General features: G+C 41.8%; 1 protein-coding gene across 4 annotated transcripts in view; it reads right to left on the bottom strand.

Moving 5' to 3' along the window:
- Window positions 1-579: 579 nt before the first annotated feature.
- Window positions 580-23,499, bottom strand: part of STEAP3 (STEAP3 metalloreductase) — a 44,638-nt gene continuing 21,718 nt past the window's right edge. For 3 of the 4 annotated variants that reach the window (XM_058194536.1, XM_058194546.1, XM_058194521.1), the window contains exons 2-5: window positions 20,687-21,181; window positions 18,148-18,675; window positions 13,323-13,484; window positions 580-7,216 (exon numbers count right to left, since the gene is read on the bottom strand). In XM_058194536.1, coding sequence (XP_058050519.1) covers window positions 6,926-7,216; window positions 13,323-13,484; window positions 18,148-18,675; window positions 20,687-21,181 — 1,476 coding nt within the window. In that variant the 3' untranslated portion in view covers window positions 580-6,925. The remainder of the gene's footprint in view (window positions 7,217-13,322; window positions 13,485-18,147; window positions 18,676-20,686; window positions 21,182-23,499) is intronic. The other variant, XM_058194529.1, reaches the window with a different exon arrangement.

Below are 23,499 nucleotides of genomic sequence, written 5' to 3'. Positions count from 1 at the left end.
AAATGCCTCACTTAGCAAGAGAAATTTTGGGCTCAATTGTGATCATAAGTGAAGGACTACCTGTATAAACTTTACCTGCAGAGATTAAATTTTGCTGCCTGAATTTGAAACAAACTCATTAAAAAAACAAAACAGCTGCCAAATGAGCTCATTAAAATCCTGCACCTTCTAACCAAGAGTGTCTCTGATGTTTTGGGTTCTTTTGAGGTAACTGTTAAAAATTAAAATGATGAATCTTGAATTTGTCCCATTGCCATTTTCCCCGACTAGTTCAGTTATTTATATATATATTTTTGGCAGGAAATATTAAAGGAATGACTCTTTCCTAAGTGGGCCAATGCAATCTGCTCTGGTTCTCAAAAGTACTATGTGGACCAAGGACAATCCCCTGCCAGAAGCATTCAGTCCATTCCATTCTTTTTTAAGTCCCTTCCTGCCTTATGCAGGAATTTTCAACCTACTTTAGAAAAAAGCTGAAATTCCAAATTTTCCCAGAAACTTTGTAACTTCTGAGATATCTTCAGTGCTCTTCCCCTCTTTTCCCCAAGTTTGAAAAACTAGGATAAAATGAAAAGGAGATCTAGAAATAGTCTTTTACTGCAAATAAGAAAAAAGAGAGACAGCAAGTTCTTTGCATCAGTTCATAGATATATCCTGATTACATTCTTTTTTTACACTATGATAGGAATAATAAAATATCCACTGTAGAGCAGGATTGTAACTTTACAATTACCAAGGCACAAATTAGGCAGTGCAGAAAAACATTGATATAGGCAGTATGTTACAATTTTTTAGTTTTGCGGCAGATATTCATACAGAATATAGATATAAAAATAATCTTCAAGCGAGCATTACACAAACCTTTCTGTCCCAATATTGACTGGTTAAAAATGCAGAAACTATTTACAAAGAGGTTGTTTCCTATTGTGACCAGAGAGAGAGAGAAAGAGAGGGGGAGAGGGGGGAGAGAGAGAGAGAAAGAGAGAGAGAAAAAAAACATGGCTGGTTTCTTTAACAAAATCAAAGTCACTTTTAAAATGCTTCATGCAAACAGGAATGTTCCACAAAAACTAAAGCAATTCTGATGCTTTGCAACATTTACATGTGACGTTCTTGGCAACCGTCAATTACTAATGTAATAACTGTATAGGCATCTTTGGATAATAGAGACAAATTAGCTATTAAATTGTACTTGCCAAGATTGTATCTCTTATATACACTGTATGCAAGAAGCCTGGCCTGCCTTGCCCTGGCCTGGCTGTTTAACAAGGATTTTTGCACTATTCGATAGAATCAGACATCTGCTAGGCTGAATGCTGTAAAGCCTTCGATATAGGGGAGAGTGTATATAAAAAACACCTCTTCGTAAATTTTTTAAGCAGCCGTGTCATTTGGAGGGACTGCATGGCTGGCTTGGAAGCTATTCCCCACTAGCTCTGTACAGTAGGCTTGGCACATACTGCACTTCTACAGGTTACAAAGCATCATTTCTGGAACTTATGCAGAACCCTAATACATGAGCACCACTTTTCATATTACTCATTAGTTTCTATCTGCGAGAAAGCTCCTCAAAGGAGATCTAAAACTGGTTTAGCGACTGTGGCACGGAACACATTTTGAGTTTTTTTTTTAGAAATTCAAAATGTCACAGTCCAAATGTAAGTCATTTCTAGCCCTTAACCACAGACATACTATTTCGGATACGCTATTACAGACATGAGGTCATAATGACTGCTCATACAATTTTCTTAATCTATGAAAATAATAGGTGGGACATGTCGTTAAATTTATTTTGTATAGTTAAAATTTTCATTTAGTGATCAAATTAACAAATTTTATAAATTGAGAAACAAATATAATAATAAATATTAGTCACCGCAATGTTTACAGAGTCTTTTTCAGCATTTGTTACATATTGGCTTTTTCCACATATAACACAAATGAAAAGTTTTTCCTTTTAAATTTGGATTACACAGAACACATTTTTTTCTTTTTTCAAGTTTATCTAAATTTTCATCTTAAGGGATTTCTTCTACTTGCAGAATTTTTCAAATTCAACCTTCAATTTTCTTGGTATTTTTTTATATAGTCGTCTTATCATTTCATCTCTAACCAATGTTTCTGCTAATTGTTTGACAAAGTTGAGCCTGGTTATTTTCTTATTGGTGTTATGATAACAATTGTAAAGGATAAAAGAATTTACTGAACTAATATCCAGTATACTGAAAAAATATTGCTATAGGCCATCTTCTGGTACGCCTCCCACTAGAATATATGGCACACTTTTGGTCCAATGAATCAATACCTCCTTTATTACTGTTGTAAGAAAGAATTTCAGGTTTGTTGCTATCGGGATCGGTATATTCATTATGATGCATCGAGGATGCTAAACATACTGTACAATTTTTCTTTGGAACATATGAAAAGAGGGTTATTTCTTTTGTAAATGCATACATGGAAGAGCCAATAGCTTTCCTTAGATGTGGAAGAAATGAAGGAGGAATCTCAGCTTTATTTTTCTTCAGAGTCCCTACCAGTGGTGAAATCCAATTTTTTTTACTACCGGTTCTGTGGGCATGGCAGGGGAAGGATACTGCAAAATCTCCATTCCTCCACCTCTAGCCAGAGGTGGTATGTGCTGGTTCTCTGAACTACTCAAAATTTCCGCTACTGATTCTCCGAACTGCTCAAAATTTCTACTACTGGTTCTCCAAAATCTGTCAGAACCTGCTGGATTTCACCCCTGGTCCCTACATAAGTCAAACCTCTGTCTCTTAATTCGCGAACTACCTCAATCGGACTAAACCAGTTATCAGCAGTTATATTTCTATTAGTATGAAATAGAGGTTTGGCTAATCTCAATAGATTGAGTAGGTTTGGAAAATTTGCAGTCCTTCTCTGATAAAGATCGTCCATCTGAATTCTTCCCTAAATATAAATAACCATTGAAAAAATAGCGATTGCGAGAATCCATAAGGCATAAGAGCTTTAGCCCATATTTGTCAGGTTTTAGTGGAAGGTACATTTTGAATTTGCATCTCCCACGAAATCCAATTAACATCTCGTCAATGGTGGCTGATGTCCCAATTGTGTAAGCCTGCTGACAATTTTTTACAAATTGTGCAAAGATTTCTGCAATCGGGGCAAAGGGATTCAATGCCTGTTGTTCCTTTTGGTCATCTGGATTATCAAATTAAAGGCATCAAAGAAGAACAGCAAATCTGTTTTGATTCATTACACATCTAAAAATTTCTTGACCAGTTCCATCAGTAGGAAAAAAACAGTCGATGTTTTCATGGTTGGATTGATGTATAGAGCAGTAAACCAAAAAACGTATTGATCTCTATCAAATCCACATCGCGCAGGTCACTTTTTGTTTCTCCATCCTTTAACTTCAATTTTTCTGCTCTAATCTTTACATTGGTCCATTGAATGATGGTGCTAATAATTTCTTTAGAAAATAATAATTTCCAAATCTCTAGCGGAGCAGGTGAATTTCTGAGATTTCTAGCTGCTGACCGTAGACCAGGTAATTGTAGTACACTATTGTGAGTAGCGGTTCTGGATCTATTGCTTTCAAAAGGTGCAGAAGACTATTTGAATTTGTTCTTGCCATATAAATTATTGCAAGACGTAGATTGTACCTGGTCATCAATTTCATTGGGAGCTTCATCATCACCGATGTCAGAATCGGAGGCAGGTTCCTCATCACACATTACAAAATTTTTGTTGCAATCCGATTCTACTTCACTCATATCACTCTCTACTTTTTCATACCATTTTAGAACAGTTTCTTCCAAGTTTGGATCACCCAAATTGCCCTCTTTTTGATGGAAAACTTGGCCCCAACATTATAAAAAATACATACGTTAACAAGATCTGCAATCAAAATGACTGAAATTCAAATTCAAATTCAAACGCCGCTATAGAAAAAATCAAATAACTAACTCAAGCACGATGCTGCTTACATTCTTATTGGCGGGAAAACAAAAGGTATTTGCAACTGGAACAGTCCATTTCTAAAAATAGGGGTGTTCCAAACATTTTGGAAAACTGTTACCATTACTATGAGTGTGGTTATGGACTAACATCCCAGATGCAGTCAGACAAGAACCAGATTGAAATAATAGGTAAAGAAATAATGCACAGCCAATTCTTATGGCTACTTTGCAGTTATTTCCAGTCAAGATCCATGCCAAGCTTATGAAATAATTATAGAAATTAATTTCTTGTTGCCAGCTTCCATGGGAACGATGGCTCAGGACCAATTTCTGCAAAGTTACCTGACAATCTTTGCTGCACAACTTTATAGTCTGTTTAAACTGTGCCAACCTCAGCAGAAATTTGTCTGGTAATATAAGGAATACTGTGTGTATGTGTTCCAACCTTGTATAGCAATAGCACTTAGACTTATATATCACTTATGCTAGACAGACTCCATGTGTAAAATAGATGCTGGGAAAGATAAATGCCACCCTACAAGGATTTGTGGATCCAGCAGGTCAATAGGTTTCGGTGAACTCACCTAAATCTCGATAGTCTATTCACCTTTAAGCCAGCATTTTTACCATGTTTGTTGAACAAACTTGGTTATATGAAGCTAAACCAAATATTATATATATTATCATCTTACTTTAGTGATGTGTGTGACTCAAGCCAAGTAGCTTGCCAATGGGACTCGGTTCCCGACTTCAAAATCCAAAACAAGCAGGTCTTGCTTCAAATGTGTCTACAGTACAGCCAAGGCCTTCATTGAATCATTGCACACTTTCAGAATTTAAAGATTTGGCAAATTATTTGTAGTTGGGCCATTCAGTAGGTTCAATTCATACTTAGAAAAGATGCTTTGAAGTACACAGAACCTCTCTGTAAAAGCACCTTATGACTTTTCCTTGGATTATGCGGCAATTGCAACTGTTCATTCTATTGTGTTCCACTGCCAATTCTTTTAAAGTTCACACTGAAACGAAAATTATTTTACTATATATGAAGAATTGGCATCGCAACGCAGAGGCTGGGCGGGGTATACAGCCATCAATTAATAACATTGTCTATGTGCAGTAAGATAGCACTGGAACACTTTTCATTCTTCAAAGTTGTGAGACCATTCAAAATGTCACTTTTATTTATTTTATTCGTTAAATTTAAATATGTTAAATGTATTTACCTGCCTAGCTTAAGTTAATTTCTCTATCATTATATACGCTAATAGGTTGCTGATACACAGTTGCTGCCACTTGTCCAGTTTATAGGCCCAAACTTTGTATCCTCTTCTTTGAGCAGTTTCTGTCCCCATTTGTTCAGTGCTGCTATGAATAACTGAGGAAAGGACGGCCCTCACTCAAGTTCTGAATCTAAGCAGTTTACCCAAACTATTCAGGAAAAGCCAGCCCTTCATTCTATGTTACCCCATGGCTGAGACAATGAGGAAACAACAGAACAATAGAGCTAATGGGTAAAGATGCAGGATAAAACATTCAGAATGGCGTAACTACAATACCTCTTAACAGTGGATACTGCACACTTGAGGGCCAGCTCTTTGGAACGGAAGAGCAGCTTTTGCTAATACCAATTATAAAAGGAATCCAAAGTCCATTTTATCTAACTGACTGAAGTGCTAAAAGGCTGCTGATCTAGAGCAGCCATTCCAAAATTGTTCTTTATGTGAATTTACTATGTCATTTAATGCTTTTCAAGGCCACTGTAATGTAGCATCTGTGGACAAGTTGGCATCTGCAGAATCTCAATTTTTTTTTTTTTTGCAAAAGAACAAGATCCAATCTCAGATTGCCATGAGAGCATGATATCTTAAAGCTCATGACATTCTATGCAAGGATGCCAAAATTTTAGGGGACCTGGTGATCTCCCAAGATTTTGAAATAGATGGAAGAAACATCCTTCCTTCCTTTAATCCCCCTCCCTCAACCACACCAGGGAATATAAGTGGCCCCCATATTACAAGATGGATATCAGCTTGAATCTGTGGCATATTTATCATTGCATTTGCTCAGAAGGATCAAGTAACCTATGTGTGCATTTGTCCATGTAAGAGAAATGTGACCAATATTATATGCTGCAGCTATGTGTACATATGTAAAACATTTAATTCTGTCTCCATAACGGCTGATACTGTAGCCCCAAAGCTTCTTTGCCCCTACCATGTTGTATACAGAAATAACACTACGCTGAAAAGTTTTGGAAACAATGGAAGGAATTAAAACGCAGTTGCTGTATCAGTAGCTGCGGGATATTTAAAATAACCCTCCCTGACCTTTGTTGACTAATTTCTAGGCAGTACAGTTGATTCCCTCTTCTCCTGTGAGAAGTATTTTCTTTAATAACTAGATGTTTGTTATTTGTGAGAATTAGTTCTCATTGTTTGATGAATAAGGGGCTGGGTATAGCTGAAAGTCAGTTTCGCAGAACTTAAAACATCTTTTGTTTGCCAGAGAATCTCCTTAGCTAATCTATCAGTGAACAACATTAGCACACTAAATGTCCCGTAGAAGCAGCTAATCTTCTGCTCAGAAGGAAGTCCAAATGTCATTCATGAGTGTGGGTCTGATTGCAGCCTAATGAAGGAAAAAAAAAAGACTGGTATCAGAGAAAAATGAAATGTTTCTAGTGTTGTGTTCTACCTGTATTGAAGAAGCAGAATGCCTGTGTTTCCTTACCTATGTTTCAATGGTCTAAGTGAAAATTCTGCACTGATGTTTTTAAGGCAACCTTTTTATAACCTAGGAGATTATCAGTGTATTCTCAATGTTACTCTGTTCGATATCTTTCTCCTGGAATAAGATATTGCCCATCATTTAATGATCCCAAATAGGCTTTTTTAAAAAAAAAAAACCTAAAAAACACACACAATAAAAACAGAATCATAATGCTTCTTCACAATTGTAATGGAAACAGAGGTTCATCAACATCACACAGTGCTGCTGCTTTCTCCACTGGAAAATTCCCCAGATGCTCTCGGCAACGTGAACTTGACATACCTGCTCCGCTCCCAGCCACTCCTGATGCGCTGCAGTCTTTGGCTCATACAAGGAAAGTTGAAAAAGAGCTTAGCTAGGATTATGGTGCACGGTACCAGGAGGGTGAGGGTGAAAGTGGGAGGCAGGTAAAACTTGTATTGGTTTTCATCAAAGGCTCTTGTCCAGCCATAAGTCAAGGTGTGGAATGTGCTGATCACCAGAGCAACGAAACCGAGGGTAGACTGAAAAAAGTGGGGAGGAATAAAAGACCTGTTATTTTCTTTAATGTTAACTTTTGTACTCTACTTCAGGGGTGTCAAACTAGATTTTATTGAAGGCCACACCAGGGTTATGTTTGACCTCAGGGGGCTCACTGGGTATGGCCAGGGTGGACATGGTCAGCTTGATGTCACTCGTGTTGGGGGTGCCTGTGGTGGCCTGAGCACTCTACCAGCGAAAATGGAGCTCGGGAGGGCCAAACTCTGTGTTCACTGGCAGAGGGTTGCAGGAAGCCGTCACAGCCGAAAACGGAGTTTGGAAGGGCAGCCCTCCTGAGCTCCGTTTTGCTGGCAGAAGCACCGTGGGGCGGTCCTTTGCTGTTTCTAGGGTGGCCCTGTGGGCCAGATCTAAACACCCCACAGGCTGAATCCGGCCTGCGGGCCTTGAGTTTGACACTCTTGCTTTACTTTAAACATTCATCCATACCTGGATATTTATCCTGGTTCACTGCAGTCATTTATCACTGACTCACTTGAGTCAACAGAATTTAATCCCACAGTAAACCCACAAGCAGTTAAATTACACATGAAAAATGTCCCTGAAATGTGATCATATTAATTCTGTAGAAGTTAATGAAAACATAACTCTTAATTCTTGTTAGGATGTAGTCAAGCCCTTTCCAGTCATTTAGATCAGCGTTGGATGCCTGCACTCCAAGTCCAATGAGATTTTGAAAAATAATAGTGATACAGGAATTGGAAGGCTCTGGGCAGCGGTGGGCTGCTGCCAGTTTGGACCGGTTAGGGCGAACTGGTAGTTCCGACAATCAGCTGGCCCCACACCCCTGCCACCATCCTATTCTGTCCTATATTTCCTTCTTTCTGGCTCAGCTGATTCATGCGGTACAGCTGTTTTCCGTGCCTCCTCTGTTCTACTTACCAGGGCTGCCTTAGAAGATAAGCAGCTGAGCTTCAAATTGATGTATTTTGAATGCTGCATGCAAGCATGTTATGGGTGCACGTGTGCGTTAGGTGCGCAAAGCGCATGCTCACAGAACCGGTTGTTAAACCTGTTGCTGCCTACCACTGGCTCTGGGAGGAACTTGTGGTCCACCAGCAGCCTGCAGAGCTGGCAATAGAGTTGGACAGCAATGAGGCTGAGGAAGAACAGGGGCCAGTCCTGGAGGCTGGGGAAGACCCAGATGAGGGCTCTGCGTCAGAGGCAGAGGTGGGGCCAGGGCCATCGGGGAGTGCGGTGCGGACTCCAGAGCCGCCAGAGGCTGACAGTAGTGAGGCAGGAGGAGCCTGTTCCTAATGCACACACAAGAGCTGCCAGAAGGCAAGAGCAGCTCAAGTAAAGAGGACGACTCAGGAGTAGAGCCAAGAGATGATTGGCCCCTCCCATAAGGCTTAAAAGACCAGCAACGGCGTTTGGGCTCTTTGCCAGAAAACAAAATTGATAGCTTTGTCTTGTTGCATTTGTGTTGTATCGGTGTCTTCTGAAATTTTGCCAAGAAAGGCCTTTGGCAGTTTGCCTAATTGGACCAAGTTGGTGATAGGACTGAGGAATTGTGTTGGGAGGAATTTGCTTTAATTTAGTTGGACAGCGCTGAGAATGAATTAATTCTCAGCTGCTCTAATAAAGTTTGTTTGTTTTTACATTGACTGAGTTTTCTACTACCTACTTGGCCCTGGGTCACAACAGAACTCTGATCCCATTACCATTTGTAAACTGAGCACATCATGGGTGCAAAAGGTTCAGTTCTGCCCCTTCAAAAGACTTAAGTTACAGCTTATAACCTAGTAGAGATTGGTTGAGCTGAATGCCAGGTGTGCTTCAAACTGGATGGAGATAAAACTAGATGTTGGCCTGAACTCTCTCCTCATCAGCAGTCAGAGATGTGAAGGAGGCCTGTGTTTGCAATGACACAGTCAGGGACTGTTACGAGCCCCAAATGATATATCAGATTGCAAATCTGGCTTGCTTTGACTTTTAAAACAGTAATTTGTAAATATGCAAGGCTCTGACATATGTTAAGGCATCTTGCCTTGTGTTGAATTGTAATAGATGGATTTGGCCTTTCTGCTGGAGCACTGTTTTAAATAAGAAAAGGAAGGAAGTTCGTTTTTTTAAAATAAAAGAATCATTATCACATTTCTTCGAGAAATAAGGACTGAGCAAATATCATGAAGGAGCAGCAACTGGTAATATGAAGTATTTGTTTGGATTACAAGCAGTTGCCACTTGAGAGGCCTGAGGCTGGCATGGCTGAAAACTTTCACATGGCTTCAATCTCTGTGCCATAAATCTGCACATAATAGACAATATATAGCTAGGTTAACAGAGCTCTTAGTCCAAATATCATCTAAACCTCCTTCAGACCTCACCCAACATATACCTTGAATCAAATACTTACATGGGGCAATAACTTTGGAGCCCTTGTGTGATGTAATCTTTTAGCAAAGCCTCAGCCAATAGAAAAAAATCAAGAGGATCAACCTTTGTTGGAGAGGGACATGGGTCCCTCTTTATTATTTATGTTGATAAATTTAAGCAAATCCATGTATGTATGGATTTCCCCTTTGCTTCTACGCCTTAGTACGGCTGAATCCAGTCACTGTGACTTAACTGTATCCAGCAAATCATAATTAGAACAAAACCAGGGCTTTAGTCTAAGGAGGTGACTCAACAAGCATCCTTCCTGAAAGGATCACGGTATTTGCAGCTAGTCTTTTATGTATTTCGCATTATCTTATTACACACAATGGTACCGCAGCCATCTCCGAAAGCACACAAGGCTGTTTGGCAGGAAGATTCCTTGCCTGTCAGAGAGAGTCATTAGCATTGACCTTGAAAGGATTTTGCCTTTCTGGCTTATTACAGGAGTGCTGTAATCAGAACAAGAGCCCAGAAAGCCATGTCAGAGCAGGAAACAGAAAGACTAACCTAAGTGGATGTACAGAAGTAATTGGTGACATTGTTTGATTTTGTTAGAAAATTAGGACTTGTTTCAAAACCAGGAAAATCTATTTATATTCTGGGTGATTATTTTTTTTCCCCAGTGTTCTGGTCTTTTTCTCACGAAAGCTAAATCTCTCTCTCATTAAACTGGAACAGCTTCTTGCTAGGATCTCTCTTGACGACGAGACAGCTCTGGGTAGCAAAAAACTCTCTTCTGAGAACTGCTTTCATTCACCAGTATCCCTTTGTTTCCCTTATTTTCTTCAGCCGCTTCTTCACCAGAGCAGCTTGCTGTATGTCAGCTGAAGGTTGTAGTGAATCAATGTCTCTCTTGAAACTGTCAAGATTTCCTACAGGAAATCTTCTTGGTACACTACAGCAGAGTTCCCCAACCTTTCTGGCTTGGCAGCCTGGAGGGGGAGAGGGGCAGGTGGCTTTATGTGCGCATGCGCAAACAGGGCTGCGAGTGTGTGATGCCTGCGGCGACGGTAGTGCCTGTGGCGACTGTAGCATCTACACCACACTCATGCAACGCTAGTGTAAGTGGGTGATGTGCGCACGCCTACACCTACCATGTGGCCTGGTGGCCAAGGCCCGGTAGTGGGTCGTGGCCCACAGGGTGGGGATCCCTGCACTACAGGATCTTCGTGATACATTTGTATACTTTGTGGAATTTTTGCCATTACTGAAATCTTCACCCTCGCTGCCAAAAGGATCCTTAAAGCTGTAAAACTGTTATTATTATGGGGCTCTGTTGAGAAAGATGTTTTTCTATAACCACCAACTTCCCCGTCCCCCCCAGTGACTGAACTTCTTAGGGATCCTGGGGCTTTTGGTCTTAATTTAATCCCCACTTTGCGCCACTTGTTCTTTTCAGCCCACTCACCTCACAGGGTGGTTGTTGTAGTAAGGAAAATAGGTGGTGGGGACATAATAGGTATACATACATATATATATGTTTTCTGAGGTTTTCGCGGGTGTTTGTATGTAGGTCTTTCGTTATTCGGGTTTTCTCCCGTGTAAAATTGGAAATGTCTTGGCGACGTTTCGACGAAGTCTCATTCGTCATCTTCAGGCTGGTGTTTACAGCTTCGTTCTTCTAGGAGCAATATGTAATCGCAGCTGTTTCTTCCTTTTAACTGCTAGTGGGGGTTTGAACCGATTGGTTGGGAGCTTGGCTGTGTTCTGATTGGGTGAAGGTGTGTTCTGATTGGCTGGGGGTTTGGCTGTGCTCTGATTGGATGGTGGGGTTGGCTGTGCTCTGATTGGATGGGGGTGTGTTCTGTTTGGGTGGGGGGGTTGGTTGTGCTCAGGTTAGTCTGAGTTGCAGGGAAATTTGAGTTGGTGAGCTGCATTGCTGTTGTTTGGCTTCGCGTTCGTGGTCGTGCTACATCTTCATGGTGGGTGTCAATCTGCTGCATGTGTGGATTAGAGGGGTTTGAAATGGCTAATGATGCAGCTGCGGACTGGCTTATGGTCCGAGATTGTGCTTCATCATCGGTGAGGGTTTGAGTCTGCTTTCTGTGTGGATGTGTGGTGGTGACATCTGTGTGGCACTCGTGAGTGTGGGTCTTGCGTCATTCTTCATGTTAGGGACTCGTTTGTCGATAAGGGCAGGTTTCCAAATGGTTGGTAGGTGGGAGGTATCATCAATTTTATTCATGCTGTGTGGGCGTTTTTCTATCTCGATGGCTTCTCTGATTACTCTGTTGTTAAAGTGTTCAGTTTTGGCGATAGTTCTGGTATTTTTAAAGTCAATTTTATGTCCTGTGGCTATAAGATGTTGGACCAGGGAAGAAGTTGGTTCCTCTTTTCTGACTGAGTTCTTATGTTCTTCAATGCGTGCACTTATTCTTCTGTTGGTTTGTCCGATGTATGTGGTGCTGCAGGCGGTGCATGGGATTTCATATACTCCTTAATTTTCTAACTCAATTTTGTCTTTGGGGTTTCTTAGGATGGTGGATATTTTTCGGTTTGTGCAGAATGCTGTCTTGATGTTGTGTTTGTGGAGGATCTTGCTGATTCTGTCTGTGGTGCCTTTTATGACACACACTCACGAGTGACGCAAGACCCACATTCATGAATGATGCAAGACCCACACTCACGAGTGCCACACAGCATGTCACCACCACACATACACGCGGAAAGCAGACTCAAACCCACACCGATGATAAAGCACGACCTCGGACCAGAAGCCAGACCGCAGCTGCATCATTAGCCATTTCAAACCCCTCTAATCCATACATGCAGCAGACTGACACCCACCATGAAGATGTAGCACGACCACGAACGCGAAGCCAAACAACAGCAATGCAGCTCACCAACGCAAATCCCCTTGCAACTCAGACTAACCTGAGCACAACCAAGCCCCCCACAAACAGAACACACTCCCATCCAATCAGAGCACATCCAACCTAACCATCCAATCAGAGCACAGCCAAACCCCCAACCAATCAGAGCTCACCTCCACCCAATCAGAACACAGCCAAGCTCCCAACCAATCAGTTCAAACCCCACTAGCAGTTAAAAGGAAGAAACAGCTGTGATCACACATTGCTCCTAGAAGCATGAAGCTGAAAACACCAGCCTGAAGATGATGAATGAAACTTCGTCGAAACATCGCCAAGACACTTCCAAATTTACGCGGGAGAAAACCTGAATAACCCAAGACCTACATATATACATATACATATACATATACATATACATATACATATACATATACATATACATATACACACACACACACACACACACACACACACACACAATGCTGCCTTGAATTGGACAACATCTGGATGGCCAATCATCAAAATGTAATAATTTGAGTTTTTGGATTCTACTTTCAATCTTGCTCAGAGCACAAGGTGGACTTCAACTCATCTAGGCAGTGCTGTGCAATCTTTGTGCAGCTCGAAAGTTCACTGTAAAAGTCACAGGATGGTGGCTTGGAGAAGCCATTCTACCCACTATTTATGGGGGCATCCACACCATATTGCTTCTCCATTCCAGGGATGAAGTTATATTCACCTACAGTGGTTAGCAACAAGGCTGGATAGTGATGAAATTCTTTATGTGTATGGACCTAAGAACACGGTCTCCTTCACCACCAGTATGGCATCAAGAATTCTTTCTTTCTGGAGAACAATCTTGAACCGTAGCACTTACTTGAACGAAGCTGAATTCCCTCCAGTTGAGAGAGTTCGAGATGGATGGGAGTGAGGTTATGGCAAGTAACGAGAGCAAGCCCAGAGCCATGATGCCAAAAGAGATGTATATCTCCATCCTCCAGACTTCCTCTTCCACCCAAGCGTCTGTTCTCTTCTCCACCTGAAAGAACAATGGGAAAGTCATGTTGAATAAACCAAGAAGTGGGAAACAGGGTGGCAAACTGAATAATGTTCGAGGGTGGGCTTAATTTCCATATAACGTCTGCCAGCTGCAGGATATCTGGAAACTTTGGACAAAGGAAGCCTGTCCTTCAGCCAACATTTTTTCTGCTCAGATACAGATCCCTAACCTCCATTTGACTTGAAGAAATAGGAGCAGGAACTTTTCATAGCTGGGAATAATCACAAGGGTTCCAACAGTCAGTTCTGGCCTGCTCCTACCATTGCCCCAGGCAGCTTCACACAGCTCGCATACACAATGTGGGGCTATTTCATAATTGTTCAATGATACTGAGGTTTAAATAGTTTAAGCTGGCACATGGTTGACTCCCACAACTGATATACAAGTGCTTCAGTTTTGCCACTGGCAATTAGCTACAGCTTCCTTCCTATTGCTCTTAATACTGCATAAAAGGAGTGTTTACCTGTGTTTTCAATGCAGTACGCTGTGTGCGCAATGTGTTGGATTTTCAGTATCGCCCTCCAAAAGTTTCCTTTAAGTCACTTATTGGTATTTAAATGTACTTAGGGTTTTGCTTCTCACAGGCTGAATGCAGTGGTTAAATACTACCAGTTTGCTAGCTGCGCACAGGCATGCACAGTGCACACCACGCACCGAATGCAAAGTGTGTGCGCGCATGCAGTGCATGCTGAAAGGAGGCATGGGGTAAGTAGAACAGCACGCAGGGTGGTGGTGGTGATCAGCTGTGGCGCACGATCTTTTTTTTTAACTTTTAAAAGCATTTTTTAAAGCCACCTATTCAGCTGAATAGGTTGCAAAAAAAGACTTTTAAAAGAAAAAAAGGCTCTGATGATCGCGTGGCTCAGCTGTGATCGTTAGAGTCTTTTTTTTAACCTTTTAAAAGCATTTTTTAAAAGATGCAGCAGCAAGAAGTGGGCGACCGGGGATTGTGTGGGCATGGGCAGGACAGGGCACGATTTTTGCTACTGGTTCTCTGAACCACCTGCCGCCATCGCTACCTGATTGGTTGATCCGGTCCAAACCGGGAGCATTTCACCCCTGGCTGAACGGAACACTGTTTCTGGATCATGAGCTGTTTAGAAATGATTTCCCTAGAGATGTGCAATCCACCAATTAGCAACTATATATCTTGGCGTAAAAATATTGCAAAGGAAAAGCTTCAGTTAAACTTTGTAATTGTGCCATGTGGCTTAGGGCTGGACAAAAACTTTTTATCAACCAACAAGGTTTTACCGACTCCTTTTCCTGGTGGACTCATGTGGCTTGAAGCAAAAATGTGAATTTGCTGCAGGCTTGTGTCTCCCACTTACCTTCACTTACCATCTGATATCAATAAAAAGAGTGAATCCCACTTATAGCCACACGTAGGTATCTGGATGAGACTGACAGCTGGATTGGCAACAAAACTATTATTCTAAACCCAGTCACATGTATAGGAGCCACTGAACAAATTTCCCCATATAGTTGAAACACAGTAGAAAAAAACCAGAACGTCTATAGCTCTCACCGACCTCTGGATGAATGTGCCAGGAACTTGGTGCCTGGAAGATCAAACCATTCTTTGCCATTTGAAAGATACAGTTAAAATGGCAAAGCAGCTCTAGTTTCAAGCAAAGACCACAAACATCACTCTCTGAATGCTGGACAGCTTAGAAGCTTAATGGGATTTGGTTTAAATGCTTTTAGGAGAGAAGTCTTCAGGCTAATGGGGAAAAAAACCCCCTCAGAAATGGGATTTTTACTATATTACAGAGACTGACACTTAGCTCCTTCCATTTATTCTGTTAAATCAATGTGATTCATGAAGCTTGGGTGGGGGAGAAAAATAACTAGCATAAGAAGAGAAACTAACAGGCCAGGAAAGCTTACTTGAGATTTATTTACAAAAATCACCAAAAAGAAACAGGACCAGAATTAAAAGCTGGGGTGGGGATATTGTGTTCCTAGCAGCAAATACAGGGAGGCGAATGGCCAAGGGATCATGCAGGCAAGTTAGAATGGAATGAAAATTCTTGTTTTTCTACACTGCATCTCTTATTCACTTACTTAAATAAAACTGAGGTCCACTGGCATCAATGAAACTTCATCAAGAATCTATATTGATAGGAAAAAATACTTGGTGGTTCAGGGTTGAACTATGGGGTCCTTGTTGCTCTCTGAGCATGGTAGCTTTCTTGCAGATATTTCATTACCAAATTAGGTAGATTCTGTATGTTCTGGCCTGGGCTGATATATGAAACAACCAGTGCTAATTTAGAAACTGGACTGACATCATTCTATTAAAATGTTCCATAGAAATCATCTACTCACACCTTAGATTTTGAGGTTAGGTGTACTATCTTGGCTTCCATACAGAAAGAAGCTACTTTTCTAACTCTCAGAAGGGCACAAAGGAAAATCAGGAATCCAGTTCACACTGGACAATACCTTCTGACCTAGCTTTCCTCCCACTGGCTCAGGTGAATGCTATGTCCAGGATCTCCTTCTTTTTGTCCTTGGAGAATGGGAACCTGGGCTGAATCATTCATGCCTTTGGGAAATGCTTGGAAGCCTCAGCTAGCTAGAATGTACCAGCCAGTTTTCTGGAATATAGAATATAGACTAAGAATGGCTATGGAATTTTTGCTAATTTTGGGGATGGAAAATCCAGAAAATGAGACTGGAAGGGGACTAAAATCTCTTTCATGTCTTGTTGCAGTTCTAAATAACAGCATGGTTAATCAGAACAGAAAGAATCCCAGTTTTGTAGCTTTTAAATGTACAAATGTCACAACGATGAGGTCCTCGATGCTCTCTGACCTTGTTTTCTTGCAGATGTTTCATTAGGACCCCACAGTTCAACCTTGAGCTACAAATATTCTCTTCTTTTGATTACAACTGAGGAAAGAGTGATGGTGGACAATCCAGGGCTGAATGTGCCCTTAGGCTCTTCTAATCAAAGAAGCCCTTCTGAGAACATTCAAAAACTGTAGGGCTAATCCTGACAGAAACTCCATGAAGTGTTTTTTTTTAAATTTGAATTTATATCCCGCCCTTCTCCGAAGACTCAGGGCAGCTTACACTGTGTTAAGCAATAGTCTTCATCCATTTGTATATTATATACAAAGTCAACTTTTATTGCCCCCAACAATCTGGGTCCTCATTTTACCTACCTTATAAAGGATGGAAGGCTGAGTCAACCTTGGGCCTGATTTTCTCTCGTTTCTCTCGTTAAAGTAAGAATCTCTAAACTCTTTCACTCCCAAATCTAAGAAAAAGTTCCCATGGCATTCTGATCCTGCCCATTTGGTATCACCACTCCACTCACTGCTGCTCCCATCCTGCCAAAATATAACTACAGGTAGTCCTTGACTGATGACCACAATCAGGCCTCTGGTGGCTCAATAGACTAATGCAGTCTGTTATTAACAGCAGCTGCTTGCAATTACTGCAGGTTCAAGTCCCACCAGGCCCAAGCTTGACTCAGCCTTCCATCCTTTATAAGGTAGGTAAAATGAGGACCCAGATTGTTGGGGGAAGTAAGTTGACTTTGTATATAATATACAAATGGATGAAGACTATTGCTTGACATAGTGTAAGCCACCCTGAGTCTTCAGAGAAGGGCAGGATATAAATGCAAGTAAAAAAAAAAAAAAGTTGAGCCCAAAATTTCTCTTACTAAGACAGCTGTTAAGTGAGTTTTCCCAATTTTACAACCTTTCTTGCCACTGTTGTTAAGTTAGTAACCCCAGTTGTTAAATGAATCTGGCTTCTGTATTGACTTTGTTTGTCATAAAAGGTGATCCCATGACCCGGGACACTGCAACCATCATAAATATGAATCAGTTGCCAAACATCTGAATTTTGATCATGTGACCATGGAGATGTTGCTAGAGTCATGTGATAAAGGGTCATAAGTCCCTTTTTCAGTTCTGTTGTAACTTTGGTCACTAAACAAATGGTTGTAAGTCGAGGACTACTTATACCTGTGATGGCGAACCTGTGGCATGCGGAGCCATATCTGTGGGCACGCAAGTGTAGTCCTAGCTCAGCTCCAGTGCGCATGTGCGTGCTGGCCAGCTGATTTTTGGGCCTTCCAGGCCCTCCAGAAGTCAGGAAATAGGCTGTTTCTGGCCTCCAGGGGGTGAGGAAGGCCATTTCACCCTCCCCAGGCTCCTAGGAAGCCTCTGGAGCCTGGGGAGGGCAAAAAACGGGCCTTCCAGTCCCACTGGAAGTCAGGAAATAGGCTGTTTCCGGCCTCCGGGGGTGGGGGGGAAAGGCCGTTTTCACCCTCCCCAGACTCCAAGAAAGCCTCTGGAGCCTGTGGAGGACAAAACAGGCCTACCGGGCCCACCGGGCCATCACATGCCAAAAGCTGGGAGAGCATGGGAGGGGTCACACGCGCATGCGTGGGGCACATTGAATTATGAGTGTGGGCACGCGCGTGAACGATCCCCCCCGCGCTCCCCCCCATTTGGCACAGGAGGCCAAAAAGGTTAGCCATCGCTGACCTATACAGCCCACTAGTTAGCACAAGGCTACAGCAATTTGGAATGAAGCAGTGGAGCTAGGGATTCCTAAGATCTTGCAATGAAAGGAGTAACCAGCCAGTTTTTCAATCTCCTTCCTGGGGGTACCATACCTGCTTGACTGCCTCGTTGAGCAATAAATAGCGGTGGGACCGACGCATGGGTAGGCACAGACTGTAGACAGCATGCAGTGCTGCACAGAAAAAGCTCAGGAGGCCTATCTGCTTCCGGTGTTGCAGCCACTGGTCAAGCCAGTCAGGGAAACGCCGGTACTTTGTGCAGTGGTACAGCTGAAAGATGGCTGCGAGCACTCCAGGAAGGTAGACCAGGGAGAGCATGACGTAGGCCACGCAAGGCAAGGTGGTGTTGACGATCTCCACAGGGATCTTGTAGAATTTGTTCTTCTTCTCTCGAATGTAAGGATGCAAAACTTGCCGGATGAAGTTGTAGGTGTAGAAGCAGAGGAAGAGGCCCAGGGCCAAGAAGACAGGAATCTTCCAGGCAGGAAGGAGACGCAAAGGAATATTCTCTATTTCCCGAGCTGAGAACAAGGCGCCCATGTCCACCGGGCTGAAGCCCAGGGCATGAGCAATTTCAGCAACAGCCTGTTTGGCTTCTTGGTTGTCAGAGCAAATGAAGACCTGCAATGAAAGGAGAGGGAGGGGAAACATTTGGGAAATTGTAACAGGAATCCAAGGCAGTGGTGCAACCAAAGGAATCTTAACAGGATAGTGTTGCCTAGTGGTTAAGGCTTTAGATTTGGACCAGAGAAGCTCAGTTTTAAATTCCTATTTCAACCATGGGATTCACTGCTGATTTGGGGGCATTTATTCTCTTTCACTCCAACCTACCGCACAGAGTCAAATGAGAGGAAATCCACTTGTATACTGTACAGTAGTATCTCAGGAGAAAGACAGGATATAAATGTGAACAAATGGGTGGATGGCAGCAGGAACAGCAGTGAAAAATGATTCACCTAACAACATTTTCTTTTCTGCTCCTGGATGCCTTTACTTCCCATGATAGCCTCATTCTTGAACCAGTGAACCATCATGAACAAAAGGCTTCTAGTGAGATATATTAAAAAGGTACTGAAGTATTTGATTATATGAACTTTAATGAATCAGTTATAATTTTCTATAATAATGACCTCAGTTACCAGGCTAGCCAGAATTTAATACCTGGGCCTCGAAGTGCAGAGCTATATGCAACACTGCAACTGTCTGGGTATCAAAAATAATTCAGATATTCATTACGGGCATGCTAACCACACACCTTAGTCATTATATGTGTGTATATATACTTATGTATGTATGTATGTGTATATATATATATATATATAGGTCTTTGGTTGTTCGGGTTTTCTCCCGTGTAAAATTGGAAATGTCTTGGCAACGTTTCGACGAAGTCTCATTCGTCATCTTCAGGCTTCAGCTTCGTGCTTCTGGGAGCAATGTGTGATCGCAGCTGTTTCTTCCTTTTAACTGCTAGTGGGGGTTTGAACTGATTGGGTTGGAGCTTGGCTGTGCTCTGATTGGCTGGGGGTGTGTCCTGTTTGGGTGGGGGTTTGGTTGTGCTGAATTTAGTCTGTGTTGCAGGGGGATTTGAGCTGGTGAGCTGCATAGCTGTTGTTTGGCTATCAGAGCACAAAAAAACCTCCATCCAATCAGAGCACAGCCAAGCTCCCACCCAATCAGTTCAAACCCCCACTAGCAGTTAAAAGGAAGAAACAGCTGCGATCACACATTGCTCCCAGAAGCACGAAGCTGAAGCCTGAAGATGACGAATGAGACTTCGTCGAAACGTTGCCAAGACATTTCCAATTTTACACGGGAGAAAACCCGAACAACCAAAGACCTACATACAAACACCTGTGAAAACCTCAGAAAACCTCAGAAAATATATATATATATTATTGACTGCCCATCTTATGAGCATCTTATATATTTTATTAGTTGCCCATCTTATGAGCAGCATGTTGGCAGAGCTGAGGCTTCACAAGCAGGAGGCTATGAGTTTGATCCTTGGTAGCGGCAGATATTTCTCTCTCTGGGAGCAAAGAGAAAATATCTGCTGTGAACTCTGTGTAGGCATCAGGAAGGGCATCCAGCCAGTAAATGCTCAGCTCCATTCAGTCACCCTGATTCCAGCTCGATACAAGGGTTGTTAAAAGAAAAAAAAAACTGGCTGCCCATCTTACCACAAGGTAACTCTGATGACTTACAATCATACATATATGATAGTGTGTGTGTGTGTGTGTGTGTGTGTGTGTGTGTGCGCGCGCGTGTCTTTGTGTATGTATACATGTACACACGCATATATAAACATACATACACAGTATATCATAAAATAAATGAATCAAATTGCTAAAAGTCAATTACAAATGGGGAGGGCAGCGGGAGGGTGGGGAAGGGAGGTGGGATCTAATATTAATTGATCAACTTCCTCCATTGGGATCCTCCCCCATCACAGTGGAGATGGTTGATGCTTTTCCCTTTTTCTCAAGCTAAATTCACAGAGTCTCTGATGGGTCTGAAGCTTACGCAGAACAAACTGGTTAAACAAACTATGACTTCTTTCTCAGAATCCCAGAGATGCCGGTATGTCCACAACGTACCAAAGGGAAAACAACAACAACAACAAAACCATTACCTGTTTGTTCCCATCTCTGGGACCTGACTGCAGGGTCCAGGCTGAAGTGACGTTAAATCCTTTGACCACAGTGCAGGCTGGCAAAATTGAGGCTAGATACTCTGCATTGGATTCTTTGTGATGATTTATTTCAGCATTGTTGCTAACATCCACCAGTAGCTTGCCAGAAAGCTCGTTGTTGAGGTCACAGAGTGTGGTGTAGTGTTCTCTGAAAATGGCAACAAAGATGATATCGGCCTTCTTTATGGCGTCTGCCTGGCATGTTACTTCAACTGCAGAAGGAAAGAGGCTGGTATTGCGCTTCGGGTTCCGGCTTCCAACCACTACTTTGAAACCTGAGCACACCAGGCGCATAGACAAGGAGCGTGCAAAGTCGCCACTTCCCAGAATCCCAATTGTCCTGCTCCCAGCAGCCGGGGCCAGGCTTAAATTACTGTCCTTGCTCTGATGATCTAGCAGTGGTTTGGCCATGTCTCCTCCTGGCATCCCGTAAAGCTGAAGCAAATAAACACAAGGTCATATCAAACACCCACATTGGTTATTTTCATGAAGCATCTGCTTGATTATTGATGGTATATAGCTTAAGTCCCACACTGAAAATTCTTTGAACATCAAATAATAATTTTTTAAAAATAATTTCTTTATATCATGCAGCTGTACGGTATAAAGTTAAGTGCTAAATGTTATAAGCCTAATCGGTAAATAATTAAATCAGGCTTCATAATTTGTCATTAAGATTTTGAATTATGCTTAAGTATTAACTCATTAAATAAAGAAACACACCTACTTACAAACTTTATTTAAACTTACTTCTAAAATCTTTAGTGTTTCCTGATGAAGAGCTAAATTTTACTTTAAAAGCAAGTCTTAATAGGATTTTATAAATACACAATGTTTAACAGAATATTTTTAGCACTTGAATAAGTATTAGAAAATATTACACATTTCCACAATCAGCTCATAAGAATTAAATTTCATGATGTTTCTATGCTTATTTGTTTATTTAAAACACTGTCCAAGAGTCTTTATTGTTTTTGGATGATCTTTAGAGAAAACCTCAAAAACTTATCTGCAATAAAGATTCTGGAATAGCTATAGATTAGAATTGCATTTCATAATATGATACCCCTGACTTGAGAAGCCATTCCTGTAATTACAGCAGAAACATTCTTACATTATATTCATTTAATCCAACGAACAAATTATCAGCTTAAAAAACTGATCAGTTTTTGAGCTCTATTTCAAAAGTTCCTTTTAAGAGCACTCTTAAAAGCTATTCTCTTAAAGCAGGCATGATTGACATGCAGTCCTTTGGATGACCTCGGACTATAACTCCCATTATCCCTCACTACTGGACAAGCTAGAGAAGATGGGAATGAGAGTCTAAGGACATCTTCAGAGCTAATTGTTGCCCAGTTCAGACTTCAAACAAACAGAACCTTATTTGTCTAAGTGAAATTAAGATATATAAATATTCAGTAATGTCAAGATAGAATTTACCTAGAGATTTGTCTCGTGAACCAGTGATGCCTCAAATGTGCAAGCCGTTCTCCCTACGGATAAGAAACTGTCCTAGTCTCTTTTATAGTCTGGCACCTGTGTTTTGCAAACTGCCATTCAAAATGAGCGAGGGCAGATTTGCAAAGTTTTAAATTAAACATTGTGCTCTCTTGTTTTGATAGGCCAAGACAATGGATGATGCAATACATCTAAATCTGAAGCATTACACCCTTTGAAAGTGTAAGCAAAAGAGTGGTATTTTTAAAGGGGGGGACTAGCTTAAGTCTGGACTCTCATTAATGGTAGATTTAACTAAGATCATTGTTTGAAGTCAACATGATTAAGACAGCTTGTTCAAAGATCCTTTATAAAGGAGTGTGGTCTAGCACGGCTGTTTAAAACAGGTGAGTCAGACACCATTGGTGGTCCACTAAGCCTTTATTTTTGCTGATTCATATGCAGTGCTTATCTGTGGCAAGACAGTCTTGGATATACAGAGATGACTTGTTCCTGCTTTCCAAAATTCGAATTAACATAAATCCAATGAAAATGACTCCTTCCTTGATGCAACAGTACCATTTGTTCTGATTCTGTTTGGAACTCATATGCTACTGGTGGGGAAAGAGCAAGGTGATTTTTTTAACCCAAAATGTTTTAATTGCAATCGCTTCTCCTTTCTTTCCAATCACAGGAGCAAGAAAGTGCAGGCAGAGAGAATTAGCAATGGCTCTGGGAGAAATTCTTTAGATGGTAAACACAGACAAGATGGTATAAAAGATAAAGATAAAAGACTTCCTCTGTCCAGTCATGTCCAATTCTAGGGGGGCGGTGCTCATCTGTTTTGTAGCCAAGGAAGCCAATATTATCTGAAGACAATTTCTGTGGTCATGAAAATGTTGTGTCTCGTCCGATCTCACCACAGCCGGGGCCTTCTTATCTGCTTCCGAACACGGAGGAATGTCCTAGTATGCCTCCCGGCCCCAGCCCTGGCTCCATGCCCAGGCAAACGGAGCAACTAGACCCCTCCCCCTCCCCCACAGCATGTGAGCCTGAGGGAGGTCAATTGCCAACAGCTGCAGACTGGAGTGACCCTCGCGTCAGAAGACTTGATAGACGGAGGCAACAGAAGGAAGGGAGGGGCAGGCCTGGATAAGTGCTGAGTCATGGAGCCACACCCCATGGCCTATATAAAGGACCTGCTTTCTGGCATTCTCTGAGTCAGGCAAAGTCTAAACATATCTTGCTGAAGTCACTTTCTGGTCTTCTGCCTGCCCTGAGGACTTTGCTAGGACTTTGGCAGAGCTGCAGAGGCA

This window comes from Ahaetulla prasina, chromosome 1 (genome assembly GCF_028640845.1).
Source record: "Ahaetulla prasina isolate Xishuangbanna chromosome 1, ASM2864084v1, whole genome shotgun sequence".
Lineage (NCBI taxonomy): Eukaryota > Metazoa > Chordata > Lepidosauria > Squamata > Colubridae > Ahaetulla > Ahaetulla prasina.
The sequence above is the reverse complement of the archived record's forward strand: the minus strand, read 5'-3'. Positions and strand labels throughout refer to the sequence as shown.